The 24,694-nt window shown below is 40.0% G+C and overlaps 2 protein-coding genes across 3 annotated transcripts in view; one reads left to right on the top strand and one right to left on the bottom strand.

Annotated features, from left to right (window-relative positions):
* LOC101469587 (syntaxin-2) overlaps window positions 1–24,694 on the top strand; it is a 306,839-nt gene that overhangs the window by 56,000 nt on the left and 226,145 nt on the right. The gene's annotated exons all lie outside the window — the stretch shown is intronic.
* Window positions 10,145–11,861, bottom strand: LOC143419494 (uncharacterized). Its single transcript, XM_076886384.1, has 2 exons — window positions 11,602–11,861; window positions 10,145–10,711 (listed from the first exon to the last, which is right to left on the bottom strand). The coding sequence occupies exons 1-2, from the start codon at window positions 11,859–11,861 to the stop codon at window positions 10,441–10,443; spliced, it is 531 nt and encodes a 176-aa protein (XP_076742499.1). The 3' UTR covers window positions 10,145–10,440.

Genomic DNA, 24,694 nt, shown 5'->3' with positions numbered 1-24,694 from the left:
GTTGTTTATAATCTGTGCAAGTGGGAGCATGTAGATGTTAAACAGAAGGGGTCCCAAGATGGAACCTTGGGGAACTCCACATGTGATACTTGTCTGTTCAGATGTGAAGTTACCTATTGATACAAAGTATTTCCTGTTTTCTACGTATGTTTTGAACCAGTTTAGTACAGTTCCTGAAAGACCTGTCCAGTTCTCCAGTCGTTTGAGTAATATGTTGTGGTCAACTGTATCAAATGCTGCACTGAGATCCAGTAAAACTAGGACTGACATTTTTCCACTGTCTGTGTTCAGACATATGTCATTGAACACTTTGGTCAGAGCGGTTTCAGTGCTGTGGTTCTGTCTAAAACCTGACTGGAAGGCATCGTAGCAATTATTCTGTTTTAAGAAGTAACTGAGCTGTTGAGAAACTGCTTTTTCAATGATCTTACTTAAAAACGGGAGATTTGAGATCGGCCTGTAGTTGTTCATTTGTGTCTTGTCAAGATTGTCCTTTTTCAGTATAGGTTTGATTACAGCAGTTTTTAGTGATTCTGGAAACACACCTGATAATAAAGAAAAGTTGACGATCTGTAACAGGTCTGACTCTAAACTCTTTGAGACCTTTTTGAAAAAACTTGTTGGCAGGACATCTAAACAGCAGGAGGAGGAGTTCAGTTGACCTAAGATGTCCTCCAGGTCTTTGCTGTTAATAGGTTGAAACTGTTTCATGGTGTTTAAACAGTTTTTTGGTGGACACAGTACATATCCTGGATCTGCTGTTGATGTACCAATTGCTTGTCTAATTTTTTGGATTTTTTCAGTGAAGAATTTGGCAAAGTCATTGCAGGCCATGGTCGAATGAAGTTCAGCTGCCACTGGCACAGGAGGGTTTGTTAGCCTGTCAACTGTAGAAAATAAGACCCGAGCATTATGGCTGAAAGAGAACAAAAATACTGTGAGTACCTTCTGTGTAATTATGGCAGGGCTGATGTATAAGACAGTTTTATATTCCATTTTTATGTCCTGGATCCCATTTTGATTTCCTGCTGCAATTATTCTTCTAGAGCCCATTAGTGCTAAGCTTAAGTATAGTGAAACATGGAAATGGCTAATTTCCAAGAATTCCCCAGCAGATGCTGCTGGGTTGAGCTCTCCTGTGGTACATATCTATTAAACAAATTGTAGGTCAGAAGTTCATTTTGACCTACCTTGCTGTTCCGGTCAGTAGAAAGATACTTCTGACTGTTACAGGATGCACACAATGTTATCTCCAACACTATCTCACACATAACAGAAAAGCTAGTGGCCAAAACATCCTCATTAGTGCCAGAGAATACACTCAGAATTGTGAATATTTCTCTCTGATTGCAAGATTACTGGGCTTTCCCAGTGGAAATTGAAGGGACACATTTATGCCGGGATACAATAAGTCCAATCATAATTGTCAAAACTGATTTCACAGACACTATCATCTGCTACTTAAATTATACATGTGAGGAAAGCACCAGCATCATGCAAAGCACTGTTAAAGCTGAACCATGGCATCCGGGCAGCTAATATAAATTATTTTTTTCCCCCATGATTCTGATACACTTTGGTATGAGTATGAAACCATCCATTACCACAGAAAATTGATTCATGTAAAAATAGACCACTCTTGAAACTGAAAGCTGCAAGACATTCACTGAATTTAAGGCCTCTAAAAATTAATTTCTCAACTTGACACACAGAACATGCAAGAATGTAAGATTAGGCTGATAAACAATGCCAAAGCAAGGTTCAGTTCAACTCAACCCAAGATTCAATCTGTTGCTGCAGATGAATTTTTTACAATTTATTCCTGACACAATGCCACAGTTCAGCCCGGGGGCCATCGGTGAGCGTGAGTGGAAGTACAAATATGACTGAACATGCAATCTGTGATGAAAATCAACAAACCATCCAAATCATCTCACCTGACAAACAACTGCTACAACTAACACTGAAATGAGTTCACCTTTTTTCACCCTTATATTGATTTAAATAGCATCTGTGCAATATTTCTTTGTGTCTTCTTCCTATTGTTTAGCAAGAAAAGAAGCATTAATTCAGTGTCTCTGTGTTACCACACATTGACAAGCACTCTCAATGCTGCTGTCAGGGCAAGAAAGGTAATAAAAGGAGGGTATGCCAGCTGACACTGAGCGAGAAGCACACTCTGGACAGGTTTCACAGACATTAACCTTTGACTACATATATAATCTAATAAAAACCCATAGATGATGTATTCAGGGTGCACTCTGCCACCCACTTGCTCCCATGATAAATGAATAAATACAACTGCCAAAATAAATAAATAAAAAAATAAAAATCAATTATTTGTGTTCTTGTGGTCATAGGTTAAAATAAAAACCACCCTCCATAAGGAAAAGAAAAGTTACTGTCTGTAAAGGACAGGAACACAGACAAAAAGCATGCTGATTATTAGGCTGAAAAATGAAGTCCACCAAAAAAGTCTAAAGTGTAAAACCTAAAAACACAAAAAGTTACATAAATGCAATGGGGACAAGAAAACATTGAAGGGGAGAGTGGAGATTAAAGGCATGAACAAAAAATGATGGAGGTACAGACTAAGGGAAACATTCAGGGAACTAAACACACAAGAAATAAGAACCTCAAAAGAGAAACTGAGGCTAATTATAAACCAGAACTAGAGCAGTAAGGCAATGAAAACTGGCACATAAAACTCAACTGAAGTCAAATCACATGAGAAAAACTAATGTTCAAACTTAGTAGAATAATAATAAGTAGTGTTGCATGGTACTGAAAATTTTGGTATCACTCTGATACCAAGTAGATACATGGGCAATATTGCTGACACCAATACTGACACTGATACTTTTAACTTATAAAGACAGCTTATGTAGCGGAGAGCCGTGCGTTATGACTTTTGAGGTTAATAATCATAAGTTTGCATTTCTTAACACACTTTAATGACCACTGTGATTTTTACTTTCTACAATAATTAGTTACCACAATGCAACACACCTCTAAGCTTCAAAGTAGGAAATAAAAACGCTAATAACAATACTCAACACTTCAAATCCCAGAAACACAGACAAAAAACAAAACAAAAACAGAAACCCAAATGTAAATATACTGACAAAGAATACTGTCAGTATAGTTTGTGGTTATATTTCAGGTTTTGTGTAGTACAACACAAAACCTTAGAACAATCACTTCCTTACCTTGTCCAACTTAGGCAATGTCCACGTGTACATAGGTAGTTTTTACAACTGGTACCTGTCAAAAGCAACCACAAGTCTGCGGTCCAAAAAACCTTTGACATTGTACAACAAAATCTGTTTTCCCCGTACATATGTGAACACAGTGGGCGAGCGAAGTGGAATTTCTGAAAACCCTCATTGTGGGAGGAGCTTTTCAAAGGTTTTCAGTGATCTAATATGTTGTTCACGTGTGATTACATAAGAAAACAAAACAAATAATCAGGGACTCATTCAATGTTGGTCCCTCTCAGAGCAGCAAAAAGCTGCTACTGACTAATACTTCTGACTTTGGAAGCACAAATAAATGGCACACAGTAGCTAAACTGTCTCCTCATCACTGTTACTAAATAAACAAACAAGCAAACAAATAAATAAATAAAAAGAAGACCAAATTATCCAATCACAAAAGGTAAAAGGCAAAATTGATTTGTCCCCAAACATTAATAACATTAACGTCTCATTCATGTCATTTTTCAAGAAGCCTCATTTATATTCCAAGTGACAAATTACAAAATTTAATGGAATTTTCTTCCAATATGACAAAGATACAAAAGGTTTGCACGCAGTTATGAAAAAAAGAACAAAACAGCAGGATAACTAAGTTAAAAAAAGACATTTTGAGATGTGCCAGTGGGAAAATGTGGATTCTAGTGTTGTGTGTGCTTGCTCATTGTCACAGTGCCAATAGACTGAGATGAATGCTGTCATTGATGTTTTCATAACAACTCTTTTTTTTCTGTTATGACAAGAGAAATACCCATCATAAAAAAGCCCAGTGCTTAAACAAGGGGAGACACCTCATTTGACCTATTGGAAACACATCATTGCTCTTAATGTTATTTATTTAACTGCAGCAGCAGCAGTTCATCTGGAGTAAAAGCTGGGTATTGAGCCATTGATAGTCTGGATCATTCCCTTCCAGTGTTACCACAGTCCCAATACAAGATAGATGAAGACACTGAATGTGCTGTACATGGAAAAAAAATATTTTCTTTGCCTCTCCATCTCTATCCCTTTCAGTGAAAGCACAGAGTACAAAGCCCCCCCGATGGAAATTGTGCTGCTCACAGTTTCATTTGTCTCATCACATATAAATTCTTTTCTTATTTGGAGATTATTGTATTCTGTTTCCCCTAAACCCCCTTAGGAGAAATGAGGAGCAAAAGGATAAATCAATGTAAGACAACTTTTCTTAATGCATTCTTCTCACTATTTCAGAACAGCTGGAGGAACACAAGAAAAGTGGGTGATATACTAAAGAGATGAGACCTGATCAGGGAAACAAATGTCAGCCATAATGGTAAGCCAGTGCAGTTATCTTTTAGATCTTACTGAAAAAAGAAAATCAAATAACATTTGGATATTTTAAGTTAGGATCAAGCAGATATAACAAATAGGCTATTTCTTAGGAAGTGACTAAGAAATAGAAGAAGCACTCTTGGTGGCGCTGTCACTTGGTGTTTGCTCGCTCTGCGGTAGAGTATCACTTCCTGTTCCTGCTCAAACACAGTGGTGTTTCTGAGTAGCTTATTTGCTTAGCAATTTAATTAACAACTTTTAAATACATTCTTCTTTCATAGTATAATTTTCACGTGCTTCATCCGAAGCACACTTTCTGTGTACTCACTAACTAATTTATAGCCAAAGTATTCACTCACAGTCTCTGTACTGTTTCGCTAGCTTAGCTTAGCTCGTAGCCGACTCGTTAGCACCATGGCTACTTCACCTGTCCCTCCTGCACTTTCTTGCTCATTGTGTCAGATGTTTAGTTACTCCTCGGCCTCCTTTAGCAGTAATGATATCTGTAACAAATGTAGCATATTTGCAGCTCTGGAGGCCAGGATTACTGAATTGGAGACTCGGCTTCGCACCCTTCATTCACCTGTAGCTAGCCAGGCCCCTGTAGCTGGTGCAGCCGAAGATAGCATAGGCCCCGCTAGCTGTTCCCCGGCAGACCCCAAGCAGCTGGGGAAAGAGGGCGGCTGGGTCACGGTGAGGAGGAAGCATAGTCCTAAACAGAAGCCCCAGGTACACCACCAACCCGTTCATGTGTCTAACTGTTTTTCCCCACTCGGTGACACACCCGCCGGGGGTCAAACTCTGGTAATTGGTGATTCTGTTCTCAGACATATGAAGCTAGAGACACCGGCAACCATAGTCAATTGTCTTCCAGGGGCCAGAGCAGGCGACATTGAAGGAAATTTAAAACTGCTGGCTAAGGGTAAACGTAAATTCAGTAAAATCATAATTCACGTCGGCAGTAATGACACCCGGTTACGCCAATCGGAGGTCACTAAAATCAATATTGAATCGGTGTGCAACTTTGCTAAAACAATGTCGGACTCTGTAGTTTTCTCTGGTCCCCTCCCCAATCAGACCAGGAGTGACATGTTTAGCCACATGTTCTCCTTAAATTGCTGGCTGTCTGAGTGGTGTCCCAGAAACGATGTGGGCTTCATAGATAATTGGCAAACCTTCTGGAGGAAACCTGGTCTTGTTAGGAGAGACGGCATCCATCCCACTTTGGATGGAGCAGCTCTCATTTCTAGAAATATGGACAAATTTATTAAACCCCCCAAAATATGACTATCCAGAGTTGGGACCAGGAAGCAGAGTTGCAGTCTTACACGCCTCTCTGCAGCTTCTCTCCTCCTGCTACCCCCCCAAAAACCCATCTCCATAGAGACTGTGTCAGCTCCCAAACAGACAAAAAACAAACTAAAAACCAGCAACAAACAACTTAAACATAAACAATTACAAAGAAAGAACAATAAAGTATCCACATCTGAACCAAAGAGTAAAACAGTGAAATGTGGATTATTAAATATTAGGTCTCTCTCCTCCAAGTCTCTGTTAGTACATGACTTAATAATTGATCAACAAATTGATTTACTCTGCCTTACAGAAACCTGGTTGCAGCAGGATGATTATGTTAGTTTAAATGAATCAACACCCCCGAGTCATTCTAACTACCAGAAACCTCGAAGCACAGGCCGAGGGGGCGGTGTGGCAGCAATTTTTCACACCAGCCTGTTAATTAATGAAAGACCAAGACAGACTTTTAATTCATTTGAAAGCCTGATGCTTAACATTGTCCACCCCAGCTGTGAAACTCAGAAACCAGTCTTACTTGTTATCATCTATCGTCCACCTGGGCCTTACACAGAGTTTCTGTCTGATTTCTCAGACTTTATATCTAATTTAGTTCTGAGCTCAGATAAAATAATTATTGTGGGTGATTTTAACATCCATGTAGATGCTAAAAATGACAGCCTCAACATGGCATTTAATCTGTTATTAGACTCAATTGGCTTCTCTCAAAATGTAAAAGAACCCACCCACCACTTTAATCACACTCTAGATCTTGTTTTAACATATGGCATAGAAACTGAACATTTAACAGTGTTTCCTAAAAACCCTCTCCTGTCTGATCATTTCCTGATAACATTTACATTTACAATAATTGATTACACAGCGGTGGAGAGTAGACTTTATCAAAGTAGATGTCTTTCTGAAAGCGCTGTAACTAAGTTTAAGAATATAATCCACCCACTGTTATCATCTTCAATGCCCTGTACCAACACAGAGCAGAGCAGCTATCTGAACGCTACCCCAACAGAGGTCGATTATCTTGTTAATAATTTCACCTCCTCACTACGTACGACTCTGGATACTGTAGCTCCTGTGAAAACTAAGGTCTCTAATCAGAAGTACCTGACTCCGTGGTATAATTCTCAAACACGTAGCCTAAAGCAGATGACTCGTAATCTGGAGAGGAAATGGCGTGTCACAAATTTAGAGGATCATCATTTAGCCTGGAGAAAAAGGTTGCTGCTTTATAAGAAAGCCCTCCGCAAAGCCAGAACATCTTACTATTCATCACTGATTGAAGAAAATAAGAACAACCCCAGGTTTCTCTTCAGCACTGTAGCCAGGCTGACAAAAAGTCAGAGCTCTTTTGATCCAACCATCCCTTTAACGTTAACTAGTAATGACTTCATGAACTTCTTCACAAATAAAATTTTTATCATTAGAGAAAAAATTACCAGTAATCATCCCACAGATGTAATATTATCTACAGCTACTCTTAGTACCATTGATGTTAAGTTAGACTCTTTTTCTCCAATTGATCTTTCTGAGTTAACTTCAATAATTACTTCCTCCAAACCTTCAACGTGTCTTTTAGACCCCATTCCTACAAAACTGCTCAAAGAAGTCCTGCCATTAATTAATTCTTCGATCTTAAATATGATCAACCTATCTCTAATAATCGGCTATGTACCACAGGCCTTCAAGCTGGCTGTAGTTAAACCTTTACTCAAAAAGCCATCTCTAGACCCAGCAGTCTTAGCTAATTATAGGCCAATCTCCTACCTTCCTTTCATATCAAAAATCCTTGAAAGAGTAGTTGTCAAACAGCTAACAGATCATCTGCAGAGGAATGGTTTATTTGAAGAGTTTCAGTCAGGTTTCAGAGCTCATCACAGCACAGAAACAGCTTTAGTGAAGGTTACAAATGATCTTCTTATGGCCTCTGACAGTGGACTCATCTCTGTGCTTGTCCTGCTAGACCTCAGTGCAGCATTCGATACTGTTGACCATAATATCCTATTAGAGCGATTAGAACATGCTGTAGGTATTACAGGTACTGCACTGCAGTGGTTTGTATCATATCTATCTAATAGACTCCAATTTGTGCATGTAAATGGAGAGTCCTCTTCACACACTGAGGTTAATTATGGAGTTCCACAGGGTTCAGTGCTAGGACCAATTCTGTTTACATTATACATGCTTCCCTTAGGCAGCATCATTAGAAGACATAGCATACATTTTCACTGTTATGCCGATGACACCCAGCTCTATCTGTCCATGAAGCCAGATAGCACACACCAATTAGTTAGACTGCAGGAATGTCTTAAAGACATAAAGACCTGGATGGCCGCTAACTTTCTGCTTCTTAATTCAGATAAAACTGAGGTTATTGTACTCGGCCCTGAAAATCTTAGAAATATGGTATCTAACCAGATTCTTACTCTGGATGGCATTACCTTGGCCTCCAGTAACACTGTGAGGAACCTTGGAGTCATTTTTGACCAGGACATGTCCTTCAACGCACATATTAAACAAATATGTAAGACTGCTTTCTTCCATTTGCGCAACATCTCTAAAATTAGAAATATCCTGTCTCAGAGTGACGCTGAAAAACTAGTTCATGCATTTATTACTTCCAGGCTGGACTACTGTAACGGTGTGTTCACACCGAACGCGATGGACGCGAATAGAGCGTCAGGTTTACATGTAAAGTCAATGGAAAGGCGCGATGACGCGCGATTGCGGGTCCCGCGAAAATTCGGAAGCAGATTTGCGTCGCGAAAACGCCAAAACGCGTGAAACGCGCGTCAGTGTAGCGCGTCTGGCGCGTTTGACTCGCGAATAAAACCACGCGCGTGAGTTTTTGTGTTGCATTTTGTGCATACGCGCGTTTCGCGTCTACCGCTGGAGTTGGAAAAATCTGAACTCCAGCGTCAAATCGCGCCGCGACAACCAATCAGGAGCCTGGTGACGTGGCTGTTACCTAGGTCAAAGGGGCAGATCCAGCCAAAGCCTTTCATACTTCAATGGAGGGGAAGGCTAATCAATGCGGTAGCAAACAACTCGGAGCTGTACAACACCAGCTGCTTTCAGTACCGAGACAGGAATAAAAAGGACCGAGCTTGGAGGAAGATATGTGAAGAGATCGGGCAACCTGGTAAGTTCATTCATTTCTCTTTTGAAAGTTTTCACTGACCCGGGGAAGCCGCACAAAAGCTAGCAAGCCACCGCTATTTTCCCCACTGACGTACAAATACCGTTCTGCTTTTATGCATGTTATCATTTAGGAATATATTTTATTGTTTATTAATAAACAGCACACAGTGGTCCCGCTGTTCATCCGTCACTGCTTTGCTTTTTCGCTGATTTTTTATTGCACAGTACAGCATTGCATTCTGCAGCCTGATTGACAAATCTCCTGCGCTTGCCAAATTTATCACGTTTGGTTTTGATAACCATCGCGTCCAATAGAAAAAACAGCACAAAAACACCCATAACTATGAGCCTCATTCGGAAATAGACACCTGCACCGTGAGGGAAAAAGGCGCACGAAAGTGGCGGGCAGATGAAGACAAACCGCGGCATAATAATACTTTTACGTTTTGCAATCTACAAAGGTTTGCACTTTGAGAATCAATTGTGAGAACTGTGACCAGGGGCTAGTTATTCTGAGAACCCCTGCAATAAATGAGGGACCACTGTCTACTCTATGATTATTATATCCAACCTGTTAACATTTAATACTGTATTGATAGAACCAACTGATTCTGCAGCAGAGCATCCCCAGTCCCTGAGCTCCTGCTGCTGCACCCACAGATATGTACAGCAAGCACTGATACCTTTTTAGTCGGTGGGATTCCCTTGTGATCACCTTTACTAAATATCTACAACCAATCTGATTATATCCTGTTATTGTTTTTTTTTTTTTTTTTCAATGTTGAAATTAAAATCTAGTAGCAGCCTTCTCATTTCTTTGTGTTTTGTGCTGTTTTACAGGCCCACAGAGGAGGACGGCTCCGAGGCAGATGAGGGACGGGTCCCAGGACGGTCCATCGGCGGTGGAGCTGGCCATCCTGGAGTCCCTGAAGAGGCCACACCAGTCTCCAATGGAGCATTTCCTCCTCAGCCTTGTTCCTGCTCTGGAGAGCAGCTGGTCCTTTTTATTCCTGTCTCTCTGTAAATTCTTATATTTTATATATTTATGTTTAATGTTTTTCTGTTTGAGACTTTTAATATTATTTCAAATAAATGTTTATAATGACTAATGTCTCAGTTCTACTACACAGCAAATGTTGGCACACGACTTGACACATGTAGAATTTATTTCATATTATACTAATGACAAAATATACTGATACAGTGGGATGCAGAAGTTTGGGCAACCTTGTTAATAGACATTATTTTCCTGTATAAATTGTTGGTTGTTACAATAAAAAATGTCAGTTAAATATCATACAGGAGACACACACAGTGATATTTGAGAAGTGAAAAGAAGTTTACTGGATTTACAGAAAGTGTGCAATAATTGTTTAAACAAAATCAAGCAGGTGCATCAATTTGGGCACCACAAAAAAGAAATGAAATAAATATTTAGTGTATATCAATGTGTGTGTCTCCTATATGATATATGGGGTGCCTTTGTCTGGATGTGCTTCCCATCCAGAGCTGCACAGCACAGAGGAAAGTTCCAGCGCTCCTGGAATCCCTCTGTGATGGAGCGCCAGTCTCCAGGTGAAGGCACAGCCATGAAGTCGTCCACTAGACAGTCCCAGATGGACGTCGCTGCCTTGGGGGTGATCTGGCTCACCGTGGACACACCGACTCTGAAACTGAACGCGATGGTCCTGAAGGAGTCCCCGGTGACAAGGAACCTGGACAAAATTGTTCAAAATCAGTATTATGTGTACTGCAGTTACAAAATACATTATTCAAATTCCAAAATACTTTTGTGATGTCAGATATAAATCACAAAACTTAAATCTTACATAAAACATTTTGTAATTATAAGGATAATTACAAAATGTATATTAGATCATATCTAAAACAGTTGTGTTTTGTTTTAACTTTAACATATCATAATTTGATTGGTAGCAACTTTTGCCACTACAGTGAGCCAATCACTCATAATCCCTAAACATGTCAATCAGGTAGGAATGAAGTAAGACATTAATAGAAATAAAGAGTTGTATGTTGACATGTAGCCCTTTCCTTGCTTAAATCATTAATATTTTTGAAAAATTAATCTGTGATAAGACATAGCTTATCAAGATAGAACCATGTAACTAGAGATGAACCAAACTGTTCACAGTTTTATCTAACTCTGTTTTAATAAAGGCTGTGACCCCTGCTATAGAGTCTGACAGCTGCAGGGATTATATACAAATATTCAACTATCCCAGAATTAAACCAGGTCTAAATAAAAAGGAGTGAGTATCACTACAAAGGTTAACTCAGTGGTCCTAATGCTACAGTTTGATATCAGCAAACACCGAGCGCATACATTGATGTGACACCACAGCCATGCTATCATTCAAACACTGATAACAGCATAAATCGAATTAAATCGGGACTTGATGAAACCTTCTGAGTATCACTAGAAATATTATAAAGAGTCGTCTCTGTACCACAGTTTGCTTTCAGTAAACACCGACAGCATTCACTGTTAGCATAGCACATCCATGTTAGCAGTGTATAACTGGATGGATTAGCATATTAGCACAGATATCAATAAAGGACTACCGTATTAAATAGTTTTACTAACCTCAGGCAGACGGACAGGCGCTCTGCAGGTGGGATTGAGCGTCTGTAGTTGGTGTCTAGGCGGGCAATGCTGGGACCGACGAGGGAAAGCAGGTCCTCAAACTGGCCGACGGTGATAGCGCTGGAATCGGCCGTCATCCAGGCGCAGCTCCTGGAGCAAGTGGTGAAACTCACCAAACTGCTCATGCCTCTGGAGGACCTGATGGACCCAGGTACGGCGAGGACGTCTTTTACGCTGCTGCTCTGCTCTCCACAGTACATAGAGAAGGGAGACTCTCTCTTCAAGCGCTAGCTCGATAGCTGCCATCTTGCAAAGATACCGGTCTGGCACAACTCCCTCCCACATTCCTCCCACATTTCCGGTTCACGCGCGTCAAAATATCATATTTTGACGCGCGATGGATTTTTCTTGGACACGCGTTGAGACGCGAATGTACACGCGTCAAATTAGGGGCGTTTGGGGCGTTTTATTCGCGTCCATCGCGTTCGGTGTGAACACACCGTAACTCATTATTATCAGGATGTCCAAAAAACTCGCTGAAAAGCCTTCAACTAATCCAAAATGCTGCAGCAAGAGTCCTGACAGGGACTAGAAAGAGAGAGCATATTTCTCCTGTTTTGGCTTCCCTTCATTGGCTTCCTGTTAAATCCAGAATTGAATTCAAAATCCTGCTCCTCACATACAAGGTCTTAAATAATCAGGCCCCATCTTATCTTAATGACCTTGTAGTACCATATCACCCTATTAGAGCACTTCGCTCTCGCTCTGCAGGCCTACTTGTTGTTCCTAGAGTATTTAAAAGTAGAATGGGAGGGAGAGCCTTCAGTTTTCAGGCCCCTCTTCTGTGGAACCAGCTTCCAGTTTGGATTCGGGAGACAGACACTATCTCTACTTTCAAGATTAGGCTTAAAACTTTCCTTTTTGCTAAAGCATATAGTTAGGGCTGGACCAGGTGATCCTGAATCCTCCCTTAGTTATGCTGCAATAGACTTAGGCTGCCGGGGGATTCCCATGATGCACTGAGTTTTTCCTTTCCAGTCACCTTTCTCACTCACTATGTATTAATAGACCTCTCTGCATTGAATCATATCTGTTATTAACCTCTGTCTCTCTTCCACAGCATGTCTTTTATCCTGTCTTCCTTCTCTCACCCCAACCGGTCGCAGCAGATGGCCGCCCCTCCCTGAGCCTGGTTGTGCCGGAGGTTTCTTCCTGTTAAAAGGGAGTTTTTCCTTCCCACTGTCGCCAAAGTGCTTGCTCATAGGGGGTCATATGATTGTTGGGTTTTTCTCTGTATCTATGAAGTGCCTTGAGGCGACTTTTGTTGTGATTTGGCGCTATATAAATAAAATTGAATTGAATTGAATTGAAATTAAAATTCGTTCACAACTGGGAAAAATTCACAAACATCTTTTTTTGTTAGAAAACAAATCTGAAGGCCACATTTAATGTTGGTATGTGTTAGATTTGTGTTCTCATGAGTAAATATATTAATTTATTTTATGTTGTGAAAGACGTTTTCTGATTGTCATTTTATTTTGAAAATGATTTTATTCTGGTGATTATAGATTACTTCACTTCCTGTTCCTGTTGTTCCGAAGCGCGAACTGCTGAAGTAATGTATGGTTTTCCCTCCTGTGTTGCTCACAATTAAAGAAACGGGAAAAGTAATCAACCACCAAGTGTGTGCATTATTAAGAGAACATGACCGAAGAAGAAGAAAACTCTTCGAGCTCAACAGGTTATGGGCCCAGGCGTGACACAACAGGAGGAAGATGGCAGAGGTTAGTTTTCAACGGAGACGAAAACAGTTACGAACTTTGGGAGACAAAGTTTCTCGGCCACATGCGGATCATTGGCCTAAAGGACACTATATTATCAGTCACTAACCCAGATGCAGAGAAGAATGCTGAATGCTACGCTGAACTGATACAGTTTCTCGATGATAAAAGTCTGTCACTGGTAATGAGAGATGCGACTGACGACGGAAGAAAAGCTTTAAAAATACTACGTGACCACTACGATAGTAAAGGCAAGCCCAGAATCATCGCACTGTACACAGAGCTGACGTCTTTACAGAAGAAACCAGATGAGACAGTGACAGATTATATTATCCGAGCTGAAAAAGCAGTGACCTCCCTAAGAAATGCAAAAGAAGTCATCAGTGATGGACTTATTATCGCTATGATTCTAAAGGGGCTTCCTGAAACTTACAAGCCATTTGCTATCCACACAACTCAAAGCAGTGAAGATTTAACATTCACACAGTTCAAAAGCAACCTACGAAGTTATGAGGAAACCGAGAAATTCGACAACAAAGTAAAAGCAGATAATGTGATGAAGGTTGATTTAACATCAATCACCTGCCATGGATGCGGAAACCGAGGACATTTTGTAAAAGATTGTCGCCAAAAGGGAACACCTAAGTGGTGTAGCTACCATAGAAGCTCGACACACAGTGATGAGACATGTAGAAGAAAAACCAAGTACAGAGATGATGCGAAACTAACTGTAGTAAAACAAGAGGACAAGAAAGAAGAGCAGACTTTTGTATTTAAAGTTAGTCAAAGACTTCTGCCTACTGACATAATAAGAGAAGGACTAATGGTGGACTGTGGTGCTACTTCACACATCATTACAGAGAAGAACAAGTTCATAAAGTTTGATGAGACTTTTGATCCTGGGAAACACTACATGGAGCTCGCTGATGGATCCAGGACAAACAACGTCGCACTCAAGAGGGGAGACACCAACGTTTCTCTACGGGACATACAAGGACACTGTACCACCATCACACTGAGAGATGCCCTGTTCATCCCATCCTACCCTCAGAGCATATTTTCAGTGAAGGCAGCTACAACCTATGGAGCACAGGTGATCTTCAAGAAGGGACAGAATGAACTGGTGAACAAAGATGGGACAGTCTTCTCCATTGAAGAATACAACAGACTCTACTATTTGAAAACGGTAAACAATGAAACATCATACAATGACATGATGTCCTGTGACACTGTTAATCTGGCTTGTGATGTGAAAACATGGCACGAAATTTTAGGACATTGTAATGTTAGTGATGTGTTAAAGCTACCTGATGTTGTAGATGGCATGAAAATCACAGGCAGTGGCATGTTAGATTGTAATGTGTGCACAGAAGGGAAATTCACTAACAACAGAAACAGACAAAGCGACCCAAAAGCGAGTGAGCCATTACAGTTGGTGCACACTGATCTAGCTGGCCCCATTGAACCAAGTGGCCAAAGTGGTCATAAATACGCTATATTATTTACAGATGATTTTTCAGGGGCAGTGTCAGTTTACTTTCTAAAACAGAAAAGTGACACCACAGAGGCCACAGCAAAGTTTCTAGCTGACTGTGCACCATACGGCAGTGTTAAGTGCATTAGATCGGACAATGGCACCGAGTTCACAAGCAGTTCCTTCCAGTCTCTTTTACGGAAAAAGGGCATAAAGCATGAGACATCTGCGCCATATTCTCCCCATCAGAATGGCACAGCTGAGAGGCAATGGAGAACTCTCTTTGAAATGGGGAGGTGCCTTTTACTAGAAAAAGAGCTGCCAAAAGAATTATGGCCTTACGCCATTCAAAATGCAGCACACACCCGCAACAGATGCTACAGTAACAGGACTAAAAGTACACCATATCAGATGTTAACAGGGAAAAGACCAGATCTCTCAAAACTGTGGATATTTGGGTCAGACTGTTATGCCTACACACATAACCACAAGAAACTTGATCCCAGATGTGAAAAAGGAATATTTGTGGGTTATAGTAAAAATAGCCCAGCATACCTGGTCTATAACCCTCACACAGGAAAAGTGTCAAAACACAGACTCGTGAGATTTATCAAGAAGAACACTGTTGAACAACAAACACAGACTGATGAATATAACACAGAAATTCAGACTTATGAACATGTAGTGCCTTTAAAAGAAAGTACAGAACAACAAAATGAAAATGCAGCAGAGAACAGACCTCCTAGAGAAGAGGAAACCAGCACAAATGAACCAAACCCTGACATAGAAAGACATGAGGGTGATGAGCAAAACCAAACTGAGCGCTATCCTAACAGAGAAAGGAAACCTCCTAAATATCTAGAGGATTACACATCTAACTGCAAAGATTTAGCAAATGTAACCTCTGTAAGTGTTGATTATTGTTACAGAGCAACCTGTGGAATCCCCCAAACCTATAAAGAGGCGCTGATGTCACCAGAGGCACCAAGGTGGAAACAGGCAATGACAGAAGAAATCAACTCTCTGAAAGAGAATGACACATTCGAACTGACTACTTTGCCTACTGGTAGAAATACCATTGGAGGAAAATGGGTCTACGCCCTCAAAGAAAATGAACAAGGACAAATATTCAAAGCCAGGTTTGTAGCAAAAGGTTACAACCAGACACAAGGAATAGATTACCAAGAGACATTTGCACCAACAGCAAACATGACATCTGTGCGAACCCTAATGCAAATAGCAGTCCAGAATGATCTTATTATCCACCAAATGGATGTTAAAACTGCATATTTGCATGCTCCCATTGAGGAAGAAATATACATGGAACAACCAGAAGGTTTTGAGCAAACAGAGTCAGGAGAAAACTTGGTGTACAAATTAAAGAAATCCCTTTACGGGTTAAAACAATCAGGTAGAAACTGGTACAAACTCTTGAATGACTACCTTGAACAAAATGACTTTGAAAGAAACCTTTCTGATCACTGTGTATACAGAAAGGACATTGGACATGAAACTCTACTGGTTATCATCTGGGTAGATGACTGGATCATTGCAGCTAGCAATACTAACTTGTTAAACACATTCAAAGAAACAATGAGGTCAAAGTTTAACATGAAAGACCTGGGGAAAATATCCAGTTTTCTTGGGATACAGTTTATACAAAAAGAGAGTGAAATCAGGATGAATCAGAAGAGGTACATTCAAAGAATGTTGGAACGCTTTGGGATGTCTGAATGCAAACCCAGATCCACACCGTGTGAACTAAAAATGGACACCACTACATGTGGAGGAAATGATGCAAATGAGACTGTTAACTCAAGAGAGTACAGAGAAATAGTGGGCAGTTTGATATATGCCATGACGTGTACGAGACCAGATATAAGCTGGGTTGTTAGCAGACTATCTCAAACACTAGCTCAACCCACGAGAGAGGACTTAGTAACGGCAAAACAAGTCCTCAGATACCTAAAAGGCACAAACGACTTCGAACTGATCTTTAAGAAAAGCAGTGAGGATCTAGATCTAATTGCTTACAGTGACTCTGACTGGGCATCCTCTGTAAAAGACAGACGCAGTACAACAGGCTACTGTTTTGCACTTACTAAAGAGGGACCAGTAATATCTTGGAAAACAAAGAAACAGCCTACAGTGGCACTCTCAACATGTGAAGCTGAATACATTGGTCTTGCAACCACTACTCAGGAAAGCATGTACTTAACCCAACTGTTAAACGGCATGGACAGAAAAAGGTACACATGTACTAAACTGTTTGGGGACAACCAAGGGGCCATTGCGTTGAGTAAAAACCCAGTGAACAGACAGAGGTCAAAGCATATTGATGTGAAATATCACTTCATTCGTGAAGCGGTAAATGAAAGGAAAATTTGCATTGAACACTGTCCATCAGAAGAAATGGCTGCAGACATACTAACAAAACCAGTTACAAGAGTGAGACTCAGAAAGTTTCAAAAATGGTTCTTTGGAAATGCATAAGATGCTATGGGTTAACAGCATGAGAACAAGGGGGGGTGTTAGATTTGTGTTCTCATGAGTAAATATATTAATTTATTTTATGTTGTGAAAGACGTTTTCTGATTGTCATTTTATTTTGAAAATGATTTTATTTTGGTGATTATAGATTACTTCACTTCCTGTTCCTGTTGTTCCGAAGCGCGAACTGCTGAAGTAATGTATGGTTTTCCCTCCTGTGTTGCTAACAATTAAAGAAACGGGAAAAGTAATCAACCACCAAGTGTGTGCATTATTAAGAGAACATGACCGAAGAAGAAGAAAACTCTTCGAGCTCAACAGTATGCATGATGAGTTGTTGAAGTCACACTCAGTGGTGGAAAGAAAATGTGTGAATTTAAAACATTTCTTTATTTTGCAATTGGTGTTTCAATAAGTAGAGATCATTTGAAGGAACTGTACATGTAACCCAGAGTAATACATGATTTATTTAAATGCAGCGTTTGATTAATAAACTTTTTTGCCAGTTACGTACATAGCAGATGGAGTCCAGCAATGGTAGGAAGTAGGACAGGACCCCCTGGAGTCTAGATGCTGTTGGTGCCAGAGGTGAAGCAGATGTAGCCTTGGATAAAGATCTTGGATGAAGGATGGGGTGGAGATGGGGTGAAAGCGGGTTGTACAAATGAGAGTCCAAAAGGCAGAATGACAGCAGAGCGGTGAGCTTTACAGATCTTCTTTATTTTACCTGCACATAAGCTTCATTAGGTTGTAACCATAAAGTTTTAGCAGTAATCTTGACAAGTCAGTTAAAGCAGATATAGTAGAAGCAGTTGTCAATAAAGTGTTTAAATAACGACTTCCCAGCTTGTGAAATCTGACCATCTGAGGAACAAATGAATGTAGGCTGACAAAACTGTCCAAAGCTAAGAAACTGAGCTCAGTTATGCCATGGAGATCAACATGCTGAGCGCACAAAAGATCTCTAGGTAGTAAAATGTTTGAATGATGTGATGAAATGCTACATTTGCATAAAGAAAAATGGAAAATTAGCCAGACTTTGAGCATCTAAAAACCCACAAAGGAACCCACAGGAGCTAATAACTAATTAGACACAGATGCTGGAGTGAGCAGGAAGACAGCGGCATGTGGGAAGACATCTGGTAGACAGGAAAAAAAAAAAGGTGCTGGAAATATAAGAAAGAAGATAGATTTTAAAAGAAGGTTAGGTTTGGAAATTTGAAACAAGCAGCACTGGTAAGAAGAAAATCAATAAAGTAAAGCAAGAGGTAGACTGATCTTTCCAGATATTAAGACCCAGAGTAAAAAATAAAGCCATGCTCTCACTCTTTATTAATAAAAAGGATGACATGATCAATGAGTAGAGTGAAGAAGAGTGTGAGAAAGAGAAATCTGTGAAATCACAAAGAGAGTCAGATGTGTAAAGAGAAGTAAGGACAGTGCAGGAAAATATGGAGAAATAGAAGATTATGAAAAAAAGGCGACAGGCTTTGCCATCGATCTGCTTAATTTCTCACTACTTCACATACTGTAAGTGTCTTAAAACCCAGTACTTAAATGATTCCATCTGTACAATTTACTCAAAGGATCATCAGAATGGCACCATAAAGTATGCATAATCACATCCAGCTGATAATGAAAAATTGTCTTGAATTTCTGAGAGAAAATGAATGGGAGAGGAAAACGTGGGTTCAGCAAGTGAGATAAACCACAGATGGAAGAATTAAAATGAAGCTGTTAGTGCTTCCATTTGTGCATATTCACAGTTGAAACTTAATTCATTAAGCTCTTATTAGAAATTCAGCAGACATCTGAACAGCTTCCATTGGCTCAAATCTTACACAATTGGGATTTCACTTACTGAAATTGACACATTCTTCATTTAATGCCCCTGAACCCAAAAATAAAAAGCTGGTTAAGAGATTACTCCACCAATGCCAGACACCCTTTAATTAATGAACCTGGGGATTAAATATGAATATAAGATAAGCAACACGTTTACATCTCTCAATCTGAAGTCTCACTTAACATACAAATGAAAGAGTGAGCAAATTAGCAGGTGTATAAAAATAAAATAGCAAATTCTGACTGAAAAATAAGCCACACAGAGATCTGTGGGAATTATGAAAGTGCAGCCAAAAGTTAATTAAATGGTAAATGATGCACTAGTAGTCTGAATTAGCCAAGTCAACTTGGAATTTGCCAAAGCATCCGCTTTGTGTTGCCTGGGACTATGTCCATTGCTGGGCTGTTGTGAAAAGATAGGGTGCTTACTGGTAACCACAGAAGTGTGTTTACTAGTTTGTGCTACAAAGACACAACAGAACACTCGAGGCACGTTCGGACTCAGGGATTAAGACGCCAACCATAAACCATAAAATGCAACATCCATGCTTCTGGCAATCTTTGTAACATTTGTCTTTGCTTTGTTTTCCCTATCAGCTCTGTACGGATGCTTTCAAATAAAGGCATACCCCCACCCCCACCACCTCAAAAAAGTTAAAGACCACCAAGGATTTAAGTTTCAGACACGAAAAAAAAAAAAAGAAAAAAAAAAGAAGACAGCTTCTGAAAATTTTTACTTGAAGCCGTCAGCTCACTCTGATGAGGGTGAAGTAATATCTGTAAGGTGGTGCAGCTGGACTACCAAGTGATTTGAATCTCTTCATTTGATATTACAGCTCCATGTAAAGCTGAGACAATTAAGCCTGACAAAGGATCCCTGAGGAGGAATGATCAGCTAAAAGAACATTATATGCCCCATTATATGTCTCTGCTAATACCAACTCAGAGTCTCAAAGCAGACCTACTATCCATCATATTAATGCGTCTCCTATCAAACTCTGCTGACCGTGAAAAAAATCTGTGCTACAGTATAACTATCCGACACACTTGTGACTACTAATTTACCATAACAACTAGGGTGCATTTCATTGTAAAGCTTTAATTAGCCTGATGCTCCTTCAGCAAATTGTTAAAGCATATAAAACGTATTTGTCCACTCACTTATCAGCGGCACCGTCCTTTCTCTCAGCATTTTACTGAAAATGCATACAGCTCTACGTCCTCTGGGTTTTCTTGTGAGAAATTCAAACATTGGATTTAGACCAGAAAATGTTTGTGCCAAACTATCCCATCACAAACTACAGTTCAGTCAAGCTTAACAAATACAACATTCATGCTTTGTCTCCTAAGGAAAGCATTTGATTAAGTTTGCTACAGTTGCTTTCAACTTGAGATAAAAATGAATTGTATTAAGTCCACTCAAGCAGTACTCCATACACATGAAAAATAAAGTACAGCCCATGGAAACTGTTGCCATCTTAAATGTTTTACTTCTTTGGAAAAGCAAATATTAGACTTTTGGCAAAAGATAAAACTGGTGTACTTAAATAACATCGCAGAGAAAATAAGCTTTAAAAAAATTAAATATGCATTTGATAGAAAATTCTTCAATGGTAAAAAAAATGCACCTTTGCACACTAACTAAAATAGATTTCTAACAGATATGTATTTGTTTTTATGATATTTATCCAGCAGTCTGTTCTAAAATGTCTACCGTTACCAACTATCTCTGTTTGATTCACCTTTTCAGAGCACTACCAACGTGTCTGGTTTTCCTGATTTTCTTCCTGGAAACTTTTGCTTTTCTTTTATGGACAGTTAGGAAAGGATTAGGAAAGATTAAAAAAGAGCATCTGTGACACCTCGTAGATATCGATATAGGAGCAAAACTGGGACCAATTAATTCAATAATTAATTCGAATAACTCAATATTTATGGATTTGAAGACGGTGTATTGCTTTTTTTACAGGCTCAAGTGGTGGTTCAGGTAGTGACAGGCTGGGGAAAAGTTCCCGCTAGAGAACTGGGGCAAACATTGAGTAGGGTGTTTGCCCCGAGGGGGTTCTGGGTAGAGTGTGGGCTGTGCTGTGTAGGACTCTAATGAAGCAAGTGTCCAAGCACGAGGAGGAGCAGCACAGCACAGTGGTGTATAACACATCAACAGTTTATATACACTGGACATGTGTGGTTCAAGGTAAACAGGAAGCACTGGATAGACTGCTTATAGAAGATATTTCACTCACAGCCACTGCCAATCATATGGGCAGCAATTGGATGTATTCAGACATGTTGATGAGGTCAAGATAACCTGACAAAGTTCAAAGAAATCATAAGAATGGGAATAAAAGTGATTTATAAAGCTTTGAACAATGCATTGTTGTTGGTGACAGACAAGCTGGTCTTAATATTTCAGGAACTGCTTATCTGAGATTTTCAAAGAAAACCATCTCTAGATTTTATTTAGAATGATTTAAAATAAAGGAAAAAAAGAAACATGTTCAGCGAGGAGCAATTCTCTGGGTGAAAATGCTTTGTCGAAGTCAAAGGAAAATAGCCAGACCGCTACAGGCTGATAGGATGGCGGTAACTCTGGTGACTGCTCATTACAACTAACGTATGCAGACAAACATCTGTAAATGCACAGCACGTTAAACCTTGGAGAAGAGGGGCTACAACAGCAGACGACCACATCAGGTGCAGTTCCTGTCAGGAAACTGAGGCTGCAGTTCACACCGGCTCACCAAAATTGGACAATATAAGATTGGAAATACATTGTTTGGTCTGCCTGGACAATTTCTGTCATGACATTCTGATGGCTGGGTCAGAAAATAATGAATCAATCCTGTCTTTATTAACTTTTAAGGCTGCTGCTGGTGGTCTAGTAATGTGGAGGGATAGTCTTTTGGCAAACTTTGGGCCCCTTTGTACCGGTTGAACAGCACATAAATGCCAATACCTACCTGACTGTACCCATCTTCTGATGGTCGCTTCCAGTGGGATAATGCAGCATGTCACAATACTCAGGTCATCTTAAACTGGTTTCTTGAAAATTATCGTGAATTCACTGCAGTCAAATGAGCTCCACAGTCAATAGATCTCAGTCCTGTAGAGCAGCGGTCCCCAACCTTTTTTGCGCCACGGACCGGTTTATGCCCGACAATATTTTCACGGACCGGCCTTTAAGGTGTCGCGAATAAATACAACAAAATAAAACTAGTACCGGTACCGATAAAAAGAAGATTTATTCATAACACACGTGAAAAGACCCAGGAAAACCGAGTTAACGATAAAAACAATAACAAAATGGGGGGTGCTCATGTGCAACTATGGAGTAGACGTGTTTTCTGTGCTCTCCGTGCCTTCTCACTCATAAAGTTGCACTTTAAGTTTATTTCTAGCTGGGTAGTTTTAAAATCTGTTTCGCGGACTGTTGGAGCCGATCTTTTGTCATCATGCCGAAGAAAGATGAGAGCCAGAGGGATACGTCCAAGGCGAGCCAGTCGGCGGCAGGTAATGATGCCATATTAGCGGCTATCGCTAACCATGGAGCTGAGCTCTCCAAAATAACCTCGCTCGTGGACAGGTTGAAGAAGTCGGTTGAGGGCCGTCTCGATGTAATTGATGCAACGCTAACTTCTCTCCAGAAGAAATACCATGAGTCTGAGTGCCTGTTTAAAGACCTTGATGAAGCTATGTCCGCTAACGATAGCCGATTAGCAATGCTGGAAGCATCGTGCAAAGAGCTACAGGTGGCTAACACTCTCCTCAAAGCTACTCTCACGGCCTGGTACTGGTCCGAGGCCCGGGGGTTGGGGACCGCTGCTGTAGAGCACAAACTAAAGCGAGGAGACTTGGCTTTAATGTAGTGAAAATGACACGTGTTAAAACAAAAACATATAAATGTAGCTGCACTCACAAGGTGGTAGCTGTTGAGATGAATAAGTGATACGGTGCAGGTGTTGAGGGTCTGTGGCACCTGTTTCTAGTGAATGGCAATACACCCTGTACATCTACGGAAAAATATAAATCAATCCAGACAAAGAAAACATTGTTAAAAAGGCTGGTATAAAATCAACAAACTAGCATTATTAAAAATAGTTATTTTTAAAAGAAGCCAAAGATATCTATGCAAGTTACATAAATTATGTTACCGTCTCATTCCTGGAGGGAAAACTTAGGTTCTTCTGCTTTAAAAAAAAGTAGATTTAACCGTATAAACCCGACTGGGGTTTATTGTATATAATAAACCCCACATAGCCATTCATGTGTGACTAAGGCTAGGATGAAGTCTTTAATTAGATACAAGTTTTAAAGAAATGGGTTAATTAAAATTACAAATCCTGTTTGAAAGAACTGGAGATGTAGGACTGCATAAATAATTCACAGTAGGTAGCTAAGCTTGGATTTTAAAAATGGGCATGGATTATTGATTTAGATGAATATTTGCATGTCTATTTCCTAATAAAACACCACAATCGTTGTATGCTATGGAAGAGGCTTCTATTAAATATCAAACTGCCAAAAAGGGGCTTTAAGAAGTCAGATCAGGTCTTGTTGTGCTATTTAAAAGATTTCTAATGAAAGGTCAAATGAGTCATCAACTAGAAAGTGCTCCGAGTTGTAAAGTAGATGTTGCTACTATTAAAGTAACATTAAATGCTATTGTCATATTTTAACTTTTGTGCTGTTTTAGCAACTTAATGAGAGGCACATTGGTGCAGCGGTTAGCACTGTCACCTCACAGCAAGAAGGTAATCGGTTTGAATGTGAATGAATGAACATGCGGTTTGCAAAGACATGCAAGTTATATTATGTCTGTGCAGTTTCTCAGTCATCCAGGTCATGCTAGTTTTAGGAGCTTAAAAAGAAGGTGACTGGACTTCATAAACTTTGTTGAAGACGTTTCACCTTTAATCCAAGGTGATCTTTTCGTTTAGCTGAACTGGAGGAGCTTCTTTTTAAGCTCCTAAAAATGCATGTTATGTTAATTCTTCTTCTTCTTTCAGCTGCTCTTTTTAGGGGTCAACAAAACAAACCATCTCATCCTGTTCCTAGCATTCTTCTCCTTCTTCACTGCATCCACAAATCTCCTCTGTGGTCTTCCTCTTTTCCTCCTTCCTGGCAGCTCCATCTTCAACATTGTTGTCCAATATATCCACTATCCCTCCTCACCTTCTCCCTCTCCTCTTCCTTTGTCTTCGGCCAACAGTAGCACAGTTTCCATTGGTACTCTGTTGGCCAAGAGGACAGGAGACGGTAATAATTACCCCAAGCCTCGACTGATCTGGTATGGAAATCTCCTCCACTGTCATTTCTTTACATGTTTAATTTGGACAAAATATTTTGGCAAAAAACTAGGATTACACTTGCCTGTGCCCATATGTACTCTGAATTATGAGATTTCATCAATCTGCCCAACCTACCTTTGTCAACAGTCCAGGCCTCTATCTAGGGAGAAACTTGTTCACTATAGGTATTTGTGACCTCACTCTCAACTTCTGTA

The sequence above is a fragment of the Maylandia zebra genome, linkage group LG7 (genome assembly GCF_041146795.1).
Source record: "Maylandia zebra isolate NMK-2024a linkage group LG7, Mzebra_GT3a, whole genome shotgun sequence".
In the NCBI taxonomy this organism is placed as follows: domain Eukaryota; kingdom Metazoa; phylum Chordata; class Actinopteri; order Cichliformes; family Cichlidae; genus Maylandia; species Maylandia zebra.
This window is presented reverse-complemented; position numbering and strand designations above follow the sequence as displayed.